The 11,487-nt window shown below is 41.3% G+C and overlaps 1 protein-coding gene across 1 annotated transcript in view; it reads left to right on the forward strand.

Moving 5' to 3' along the window:
- Positions 1–9,528, forward strand: part of MGAT5 (mannosyl (alpha-1,6-)-glycoprotein beta-1,6-N-acetyl-glucosaminyltransferase) — a gene marked incomplete at its 5' end in the record, with an annotated part of 59,916 nt that extends 50,388 nt beyond the window's left edge. The window contains 4 exons of the mRNA XM_009707902.1: positions 2,171–2,287; positions 3,117–3,191; positions 7,196–7,353; positions 9,330–9,528. Of these exons, the coding sequence (XP_009706204.1) occupies positions 2,171–2,287; positions 3,117–3,191; positions 7,196–7,353; positions 9,330–9,528 (549 nt within the window). The remainder of the gene's footprint in view (positions 1–2,170; positions 2,288–3,116; positions 3,192–7,195; positions 7,354–9,329) is intronic.
- Between the last annotated feature and the right edge of the window lie 1,959 nt (positions 9,529–11,487).

Raw genomic sequence — 11,487 nt, forward strand, 5'->3', positions numbered from 1 at the left:
AAAAAAAAAAAAAGAAAAAATCACCTTCAAGCAGCTTGTTTTGTACTAGTATTTGTACCAATGTTTCTTTTCCATTCTGTCCCCCCACATAAACAAAGAACGAAAACTTGATATGCTAAATCTAATTGAAGTGTGTACTTGGGTGTGGTTTCTTTCATTTTCTGCTTTTCGGAAGGGGGAAAAAAAAAAAAAGACGTGAAACTAGAAATTGATTCCAAATCTATTTATGAGAATTCTTATAGATTTTAATTATAGACAGAAGGAGTATCTCCTGAATATCTAAAACATTAAGCCTTGGCTAATTAAAGCATTTCAGTATTAGGAAATAGTCTTAATATTTTTTTGAGAGTATACATGTAGAATAACTGGTGCAATAAAAATATGTTACTAGTTACTCTTAAAACAGCTACTAGTCTCAGAAGCTTAGTTGTTCATCTTCCAGATCAGATCTGGCTTTAATGTTGCTGCCTGTCTGTCTGAGATGGTAGAGAAAGAGTGATCTAAGGCATAATTCCTAAAGCTTTGTGGAATTTAAAACACTGGTTTGTGTTCATATTTTTAAAGGTGCAGTAGAAGGGTTTTTGTTGTTACTGAAAGCAATAGCAATGTAGCTTCTGCCACCTGAAGACCAGACATAAGTGCCCTGGGAACTGAGTCTTGGTAACCCACATTTTTAAGTATATATGATTTTAGTGGCAGTAGAAATACCATTGAAAAAGGTTAGAATATGTCAGTCTTCGAGAAGCATTGGACTTTTTGGAGGAATTTGAAATACACCGATGGAAGGTGGCTGCGTGCAGAAGCATCCCGAGTTTTGTCCCCGCAGCTGCAGCTTTCCGGCCACCCTCAGCTCTCGGCACCACCCTGCCCTGCAGCCAAAGGTGGGAGCCCACACAGAGTCCCCTGGAGTGTTGATCTCGGAGCACGGAGTTATGCGAGCTGATCCCGTATCTAACTATACGACTGGCTTCTCGTGTCCACAAGCAAAATGCAATAGGCAAAATTTTTTTAAAGTACTTTCTTGCATTTGCTTGAGGAAGAAGTCAAATACAAGTGTATGCCTACTGCAGGAGAAGGCTCTTTCCAACAGACGCCACTTCCTACTGCAGATCTTTTGCGCTTTCTGGATTTTTCTTTGTATCATGCAGAAAGAGGCAGCTGTATAAAACTTGTCTGTGAATAATCTATCCTGTAGGGTTTTATTTTTTATTTCTTTAAAAAACATTTGTCTTCTGAGTGTAAAACACTACCCTCTCTTCTGCAGCTTTTGCTTCCTCTTGGCGTGTTTATTTGCATGTTCCTCTCACTCCTGTGCAACCTGTCACAAAAATTACTTAGAATCATAGAATCATTATGGTTGGAAGAGACCTCAAAGATCATCAAGTCCAACCGTATACCCGATGCCACCATGCCCACTAAACCCACTAAACCATGTCTCGAAGCGCCACATCTAAGCGTTTTTTTGACTTTTAGTGCTATCCTGCTAGTTCTGAAAGCAATGTCTGGTACAGCTTTTCTTAATTATCTACTTCAGTGTTTACTGAATTTGTTTTCTGACAAAATATTAGTTAACACTCTTATTGAGGTCAAATTACTCTTGTACTATCAGCAGCGAGAGTCAGAAATCATTCTAAGTGATAGAAATGGTTCTTTATTCACTACTGCTCACAGAAGATTGGAAATGTTTGAAATTTGAAGGAGAGACAGGGCGACAACATTGTCTGAAGGTGAGACAGAGTGAGGATGACATCTCCTGAAGCCAGTCATGCAGGTCTAACCAGGACTGGTAGCAATTGCAGGTTATGAAAATGGAGGACTGTTCTGTGAATGAGCTATGGGGAAGCAGGGTCACGTTGTAAAAGTAATTTCAGTAAGCGTCAAGTCTTTTGTGACGTGGGTCATTATGAGGATCTGAGCCACAAATGAGAGGTGCACAAATGTTACTTGTGATCTGCGTTATCTGATTTTCCGTTTTCCAACTAAAGTCACTCTCTAAATTTAAGCACAGAACATCTGAAAGATAACTCAGAAGGAATGATGGTGACTGTTAGATTCTAGCTGAATTCTTGTGTTATCCTGGTGCGTTTCATCCAAAAAGTCTAACGAAAAGAGTGAGAGGGAAGGATATCTTGACACGTTAATTTGTACCGATATCATTTCTTCCTTTCAGTTGACATCTCAGCATCCCTATGCTGAAGTTTACATTGGGAAGCCCCATGTCTGGACTGTAGACATCAGTGATCTTTCTGAAGTTGAGAAGGCTGTGAAATCAATTCTGAATCAAAAGGTGAGAAATGTATCCTCAATTTGTCGTCGACACTTGAGGGTGTATTGTGTACTGCATGTAGAGTGCTTCCTAATGTTAGTCTAATTAAAGCGGATCAGTGCACTTTGGTAGGATATTGGGGGGAAAAAGTATTATTACATATCTGTGGTATCTGATTATCATGTTTTAGTACTGGATATGTCAGATTTTTACCTGAAAAAAATGAGTGTGAGTGAATTTGTCTAGAAATGTGAATGTCATATGTAAATGATATAGCAATCTATATTTTCTGTGTATTCAGTGAGGAAGTTTCCTTGTTGATTCTTAGAGCGTTACAGCCTGTCCAAATACACGCTCAACTCTTTTGACTGACTTCGTAACCTTGACATAACTGCCACTGAAGTGCTTGTGCACTTACAGTGTGGAATTGTAATGAGGGCACTTCAAGGGAAAAAAAAAAAAGTTTGAAGTAATTTTCAAAGGTATCACATTCCTTTTTGTCATAATGTTTTCTTTTTCATTTCAACTCCAGAACTGAAACTTAGCTAAAACAGGAGCTCTGCAATCCCGTAGGGTCTCAATAGCTTTATCTCTGTTACTTTGCAGTATACCCTGAGTTTCCCTAAAGATAATCGCTGAGCAACTTTTATTGCCTTTACAAAGGAGCAAAAATTAGCTTAAACTGCTGATGGTTTTGTGAAATTGTGATTTGTTAATGAGTTTATTTGCATTTATTGTAGCTACTTAAGGGATAACGTAGTATTTGGAATACAAGCCTCTACCACACAGTGCACCACAAAGTTCATTTAAATGAAAAAACCTCTAACCTGAACACACTGTGTTTCCACAGATTGACCCTTATTTGCCCTATGAATTTACATGTGAAGGAATGCTTCAGAGGATGAATGCGTTTATTGAAAGACAGGTATGAACTTTTATTGTGGATGACACTCTTGTTTTATTTTGGAAAGCAAGGACACCTCTCCATTTTAAAGCTGCTCAGTGTTGTTGCTATTCAGGTAGAAACAGCTGTGCAGTTCTTGGTCTTACAGCACAGCAGAAAGGCAAAGTAGTTTTTCAGTGTATATGTGACTTCTTTAACTGTGTACACACAAAAAAATCTTTGGATCATGAAATGTCATGTAAATACAGAGATACTTTTGTGGTGGAATTGCACCTAGGCTAAAGCCTCTGGGCAGATTTTTCAAGTATTTAGTTTCAATCAGTAAAGCTTTAAATGATTTGGAAACCAGTTACTTAAAGGACTTTTGGTCCCCATGCATTATTGCCAGCTGAGAGCAGCAGAAGATACTGTGTTGGAGTAATAAACTGCAGAGATCCTGACTTCCAGAAACTGTATGTTTGCTTGGACTTCTGCCCAAGGCCAGATCTGTTGCAGTGGCCAGCTCTGCCTTTTGTTCTGGCTGCTGCAGAAAAGAGATAGGGATAACCTGTATCTCTGATGTGCCAGTTATTAACTGCCAGAATTTCTTCTGGAAAAAGCACTGGACATGCTCATTTCTGAAAGTGGACAATATTAAAGACAGTAATAAAGAATAACACAGCTTCAGGTCAGAAGTGTAGTTAACATAACATAGTATTTCCAGTTTCCTGCCAATAAACACTTTCAGCATTTTGCTGCTGTATTGATGACATAGCCTGTAAAAGTATCTCTGCTGCTTTTCATTCTTCTACCCGAGTGAGCTATAATTGAGAGTTTTTGTCAATACAGGAAGAAATGGAGCTCAGTAGAAGGGAGAAAAAGAGACAACCTAGAGGTAGCATCTGTGGGCCAAACCTGCCTCTCCCCTCTGGACCTCCTCCAAGGGCTAAGCCCTGGCCTGTACTGCGTGCTTCTCGGAAATAAATAGAACACTGTAATTTTGTTCATTCCTTTGACTAATTGTCAAAAGCCATTATTGTTTCACAGCCCCCCCCAGGATGCTCAGGCATCATTATTCGCTGCATGTGCTTAGCACTGTGCCTGATTAACATGTCAGATGAAGCACAAATAAAGGTCAAGACCTTATTTTGAAGAGTTTGTGGCGGGAGGCAGGCAGAACAGAGAAAGCAGCACAAGCTTGGAACAGGAACAAAGATGCGTGGAGTTGATCTGGTTCAGAGGTTGTGGGGTGCGTTAACCACGAGAGTGTGGTCTTCAGGGGGAGTTTGAATGTGAAGGGGATGGGGCCAGATACGGAACAGTGAAACTATAGGATTTAAAGAAGTCCTCTGGAGTTCCCCTTTTGGGGCCTCGGCTCACAATCAGGAGGGAGGACGGTGAAGGTTTAGTGAATTCCACGAATCTTCAGATCCAACAGCTGGGCTGAAGGTCTTTAGGGTCTGAAGGAAGAGAACTACTGTGAGCTGTGGTTTCACATTTAGCAGTGCCACCTTCAGCTAGATTAAAACAGCTTTCACTCCAAGCTGCTCCTTCCTGGCAGTGCCCTGCCCCTGCCAGCCGCCCAGCGGGGCTGGTGGGTGCCTCTGTGCCGTCTGCTGAATCCATCCTTTGATCCTGTTTGCTCCGTGGCTGCGCAAACAGTTGTGTCAGCTCTGCAAAGCAGCAGCGTGTAGGGTGGGAACCAAAGGGGGGGACTGCTTAAACTGGCACTGCCATCAAAGAAGCAGCCGGGCAAGTGCAGCCGAAGCAGCTGCGGGATTCCCTGTTGCAAACTTGGGAGCTGTTGGATGCGGCAGGCTGGGCTGATGGAACAAACAGGCTGACTTTGAAAGATGCGGTCAAGCGGAGTCCTTGGTAACCCGGCAGAAAATGTTTTGGCAGGGCTCTACTAGATTAGCAAACTGGCTTGGCTCAGCAGAGGGTCAGCTGAGCACCAGAGCTGGAGCGAGGACATTCATCCAAGAGCAAGAAAAGCCAGAGGGAAGAGGACACCTCCTCGGATGGCAGGGCTAAGCCTGTCTCACCTTGAAATTGTGTTTATAGGTAAAACAAACATAAACGCAGTCTCTGGTGAAGCTTAACCTGTTTTACATAACTTCTTTATTTTACCCTTATGCATGTAGGCTTGTGGGGGAAGATAGACTGAGGTAAAGATACCAAATTTAGGTTACTTGTGATGGTTGATAGGAAAACTAGCCAGCAACAGCAAGCTGAAACACAGCCCTGTGTGCTGGTACCTGCGCAGGTGGTGTACTGAGATGTGCTTCAAGGTGGTATAAGCGGAAGAAGGCTTCCTACCAAGCTGTGGGAAATGGGAGGCTGTGTCCAGCTTTTGGGAAGAATTTTCAACTAAGAGATGTTAAAAGCTGAATCCCACAGCAAATGGTGAAGCCTCGCAAGTGATTTGCTGTCTTTGAAAAACTTTGTCTTCTGACTGCACTAGCTGTGAATCCAGTCCGATACTGCAGTATCATATTGTATATATGACATTAGTATATATTACAGTATTATATAGTATCTGTTACAGTATTGGATTGGGTTTTGAACCTGTATAGATTTCCTCCTGCATCTAGTATTTTTAATATTGATTTATAAAAGGACAGAATAAGCAGGGCCCTTAAGTCCAAATAGCAAAATGCCCTTTTTGAAACAACCTCATTAAAAAGTACCTCCAACCATCTAGTGCAACCCTACTTTTTTAGATGCTGTTAAAGTTATTCTGCTATAAATATGCTCTAAAATTACTCAATCTTTTGAATATGGCATGAGGGAATGGCTTAGAGCAGCATTAGGGGAAGTTCAGAATGGATATGGGGGAAAAGTTCTTCACTGAGAGGATGGTCAAGCACTGGAACAAGCTCCTCAGGGAAGTGGTCAGGGCCCCAAGCCTGTCAGTGTTCAAGGAGCATTTGGACAACGCTCTTAGATGCATGGTTTAGCTTTACGTTGCCCTGTGTGGAGTCAGGAGTTGGACTCTCTGATCTTGTTGGGTCCCTTCCAACTCTGGATATTCTGTGATTCATCATTGTATAATATTAAATTTACGGTTAGACCTGAGATTATGAAAACTTCCTCCTTCAGGAGAGGAAATCTAAACAGAGAAAAAAAAACCCAAGTATTAGTTTTGTCAGAAGAAAGCAAACCATGATGGACTGTGCCCAAATTTTTTGATCACCTTTTGGTGAGAGTTGCAAAATGTTAAAATAATGGTTGAGTATCATGGAACGTTATATAAAACCAGTGATTAAAGTTTTCTCTTTGCTTGTTCTGATTTTAAATGTCAAGACCATAAGAACTTGGCTTTGAATAGTTTTGCCTGGCAGGTGTGTTTAGTAACCATTTCTTCCTTCTCTCTTTCTGCTGTGGTGGCACTTGACTGCACGCGTTATTTATAGCCAATTTTTTTCAGTTTTGGGCGAGCACTTTTACTAGCAGTTCAACCAAGAGGAGCAAACAAACGCTTTGATTCCTAGTTGCTTTATAGAAATCTTCAGTCTTGTATGAGTTCAGCTCCCTCCAGATCACTGCAAGTCCCCTGACCCTTTCCACATGGCTCTCCACATGGGCCACTTGAGACATTCCTCACCTACAGGGTAACTGGCCTCTGGAATTCTTCTCCTACCAGAACTTCCTCCTGATATTTGTGCCGTTACAAAAATAGTTTTGCTGTCACTGAGTTAGTGAAAGAGGAGTCCCTGAGAAAGCCAAAATGAGTTGAGTATGTGGAAGTAAAGGGACTAGCTAGAGTTGGTTATGACAAATTAAAGAAGGTTAAAGATAGGGAAGAAGCTTCTTTGGGAAGAATGATACTACCACATTTCAAGTAGCAATCAAAGGTGGTAATTCCTTCATGCTAAAAAAAAATAAAATAAATTTTTAAATTTGCTTAAATTACTGATTTTAATATGACCAAAATGAGCTGCAAAATGAGTGTTTGGGTGATAATGACCACTTATTTTACTAATGGGGAAGACTTCTGTCAAGGGACTGGATGCATCATAATAACAAATGATCTGTCACTGCAGGACTTCTGTCACGGGCAAGTGATGTGGCCTCCATTAAGTGCCCTTCAAGTAAAAATTGCTGAACCTGGAAAATCCTGTAAACAAGTTTGTCAGGAAAGCCAGCTCATCTGTGAGCCTTCCTTCTTCCAGCATCTTAACAAGGACAAAGCTCTGCTTAGGTAAGTACTTAAAAGCACAAACATGTTATTTGGTCTGTTTTTATTGCACTGGTTTTTGCCACACGTGAAGTTTAGTGTACGAATTCTGTGAGAAGGGAAGGTGGGGAGAGAAGTGCTGGCTGGCTGCAGCAAGCTGTGAGGTTAGCTGTCAGTCTTTCGTAGCAGTGGATGGTAGAAGTCACTGCTGTGCTGAGAGCGCCATTCCACATAGCAGGCGGTTTTGCAGTGAGGAGTACAGCACCGAGGCCAAAAATTTACGTCTCTTCCTTCCCTCCTCCATCTCCTATGTGTGTGCACTGTACAGTGCCCTTTGATGTTGGGTTGCTTGCACTGAGCAAAGATGCTTGTGCTGCAGGGGTCGCAGATGCCAGGACTGTAGTTGTGTTTGGACGGACCCTTTGCAGCCCCAGCTGAGGAGGTGCACTAATCAGAGAATCACAAAATGGTTTGGGTTGGCAGGGACCTTAAAGCCCATCCAGTTCCAACCCCCTGCCATGGGCAGGGACACCTCCCACCAGACCGGGTTGCTCAAAGCCCCATCCAACCTGGCCTTGAACACTTCCAGGGATGGGGCATCCACAGCTTCTCTGGGCAACCTGTGCCACTGCCTCACCACCCTCACAGGGAAGAATTTCTTCCTGATATCGAATCTACATCTTCCCTCTTCCAGTTTTTCCATAGCTTTTGCCATAACCTTCTGAGAGTTAGTGAACTTGTGTGACTCTTAACGCTAATGCGAACTGTGCTCAGTCAGCTGGGTCGGAAACCAAATGCATTTTGTTGCAGTAAATAGAACTCTGTATACATTGTGTGATTTCTATCGGTTGTTCACATTTCAAATACGGCACTTATAAAGTGGTGCTTTTATTTATTGAGCTCCTTCTTTGGTCACGATTAACACGCATATTGAAACGTCTGCAGTCATTGGCAATTGGCAATTAGCAATTACTCTTTCTGCAAACCTTTTGTTGGTATTGTCCTAGGTAAGGAATTGTAAACCCTTGTACATTAGAGGTATTAGTACCAATTTAAAAAGCTTACCAGCTATGCATGAAGGAAATTAATGTTGCTTTCAGGTGCTGTCTCTTTGGGAATACGTCTGTGTTCCTTTCAGAATGAAAACAAAGCGCTCAAAGCTGGGCTCCAACAAATGGCTGCTAAGGAGTCTGCTTTCTAGGGTTTTTATCTCCACTTTTTGCTAAATTAAGTCGTAGAAGGTTTTTATTTTTGTATTTTGTTTGAAAAGTTGTAATTCCCAGTGGAGTTCAGACGAAGCTTATATAAAAACTTTTACAGACTTCTCTTCTAGCCGTCTAGACAAAATTATAATTCTGTGGGAAAAAAAAAAAAATCTGTTAAATGCTGAAAGCTACCAGTGTTTCCAGAATAAGTGAAAAACCAGCCTCTGCTGGCACTGCTGCCCTTGTGCTTAAGGTTTGTGGTCAGAAAATGGCAACTGGAATTTTTCTTTTTTCAGCTGCCTAGCGCTAACTGGTTCCTTGGAGCCCTGGGTCCTCCTCTGACCAGTTTCCGCTGTAACACAGCAGCATCGCCTCGTCCTCCCAGTTTGGCTGGCCGCACCTCCAGCGGGTGGCTTGCCTGGGGGAGATCCCTGCTGAAATCAATGAGAGTATCTCCTGATTTCAGATTCTTTGGTTCTATCTTACTAGGAGTCCTTGGTGTATTTAAATATTGTGCTTTGGGGAACAGTCAGAAGCATTTTTTTTTCCTTTTTAACTTCTTTCATTAATCTTTAGGAAACAAGAGTAAAGCTGAAAAGGCTGTACTGCCCTCTGCAGAGAGAATTGCACAGGTGGAAAGAAATGAGAGTCATGTTCTGGAAATCTGCAATTCTAAATATACTTGATTTAGGATGTAATGTAGCATTTTATTTTATTTTTAGCCAGGAAGGATGAAAAGCGTACCGAGCTCCTGTAAACTCCCCTGTGATTTAGATCATGTGCTTTGCTTTTTAGGCATAATATCGAATGTCTCACCATGGAGTCTGCAAATGATATTCTGGTCCCCTCTTTTGATGGAAGAAGGAAGCACTGTGTTTTCCAAGGTGACCTCTTACTGTTCAGCTGTGCCGGATCCCACCCAACCCACAGAAGAATCTGCCCCTGCAGAGACTATATTAAGGGGCAGGTTGCGCTTTGTAAAGACTGCCTATAGCAGCAGCAGAGCTTCTTTTGAGTTGAGGACAAAATGTAAGTAGTTTTGAGAGGAGCTACTTATTACTTCCTGCACTTTTGTCCAGGTTTTTCGCTGCAGGCAGAGCTATCATTGCTGGGCAGAATTATCTACTAAGAGAGGAGGGATTCATAACAAACGGCTAACTGATCTTTTTTTCCTATAAGAACATTTGCAGTTTAACTCTTCAGATTCCTTCATCTGTTTGCGAAGAGAAATGAGTTTCATGTTCTACAGTGATTTGAAGATGACTGCACAGAATAGTTTGTAGAAAATTCCCAGACCCATCAAACTTCTTTTTTTGTTGTTTGGGTGAAGTTTTTTCTATTTTTTTAATGAGTTAGGACATCCCCCATCATGGTTAGCTAAAAGAGCTCCACTTCCTTCCAGTAGAAAATTGAGGGGGGGGGGGGAGGGGGCTTTCGGGGGGGGGGGGGGAAGTGTGCTTGAGGGAGAGGGGTGTCAGGGAGGGAAGACTAACATTTTATTCTAGATGCACTGTTTTGGGTACTGCTTTAGCTTGAATGGCTATAAAGTGGTTTACTTCACAAAAACTCGGAATCACAAGATAGCTCTGTACCCTGTTATTGGGTTATCTGGGCCCAGTTCTTTTTTTCTTTTTTTTCTTTTTCTTTTTCTTTTTTTTCTTTGCTTTGTATACGACCAGGTATTGTCTGCATCACAGCTGCTGCATCAGAGCAGTGTAAACAGAGAGTATCATGAATGAGCAAATAGGCAGTTGTCAGCGTGGGACACATCTTGGTGACTCGACAACTGGCTAGGGTTGTGGCATTCTTCAGTGTGGAAAAGCTACAAAAACATACTGCCATTTTTGGAATGGACTTGTCACAGTTTACCGGTCCCATTTAGAGAGTAATCCTTGGAATTTGCCCATGCTTCTGTTGTAGTCTGTCTACTAGAAATACTGTGTGAAGCAAAAAGTATTCAGCATCATTGGAGCAATATTATCGTTAGAGCCTCAGTTTGCTACAGCTTCCAGTAGTTAAAAGTGTGGCTGAATGACATAGAAAGGTTAAACTAAGCTAACTATAATTATTGTACGGTAGAAATGTAAAATGTCTTCATAACTAGCTAGGTTTTTAAAGAGGAGTTTTTTCTGAAGAACAAGAGGCGACAACTGCTAAGAAAAGCATTGATCAATCTCGTGGGTTCTTTGATTGGTTTTCTGGGTTTTTTTGCGGGGGGAGTGTCTTCGGTTTTGGTCTTTTCTTTTTTTCTTTTTTCTTTTTTTTTTTCCCTTTTTTTTAAGCAGGCACACCAGTTGCAAATGTAGACTAAAACAATTCAAGAGTTTGGAATTCAAATCAAACTTCATTTTTTTTACAGCAGCAAGTGAAATCTTCTAAACTGCCTTCTTTTTATAGAGATCATTTTGGTTATTTTCGGCAGAAGGTGGCATGCTTGACAGCACCATTTGTAGTCAGGAAATGATACGCTAAGATTAGTGAGAAACAAATCTGCAGTGTATTTTTAAAGCAGTCATAGTCTGCAGGTTTACAATTTGGACGTGCTTTGACCATACTGGGGGGAAAAAAAAAAATCAAACCAACATGAAGGGGTTTTTCATAAAGATTAACAAACATACCAGGTAATAATGAAAAGCATAGATAATTTAAATTTTCCTTTCTTGGCTATATCTGGTTGGTTCAGATTTTTCTTGTAACCGGCATTCATTATCTGTGTGTGAATATTGAAGTATCTCTTGACCTACCAAAGACCAAGCAAGGGAAATGCTATTTCATCCTGGATAAATTCTCACGACAAGAGAACAGAACAGTGTACATTTAAAGTTTCAATTTAAAAGCAATGAATTAGCTTTTTCAAGTTTTTCATTTCCTGCCTCAGCACTCCTGTCCGTGTTACCCTGTAACACTCCGTAACATTGCTGTGGACTACACGGGAACTTAATCCTGAGAGATT

Source organism: Cariama cristata, unplaced genomic scaffold, assembly GCF_000690535.1.
Source record: "Cariama cristata isolate BGI_N322 unplaced genomic scaffold, ASM69053v1 scaffold8569, whole genome shotgun sequence".
NCBI classification, from domain to species: Eukaryota; Metazoa; Chordata; class Aves; order Cariamiformes; family Cariamidae; genus Cariama; species Cariama cristata.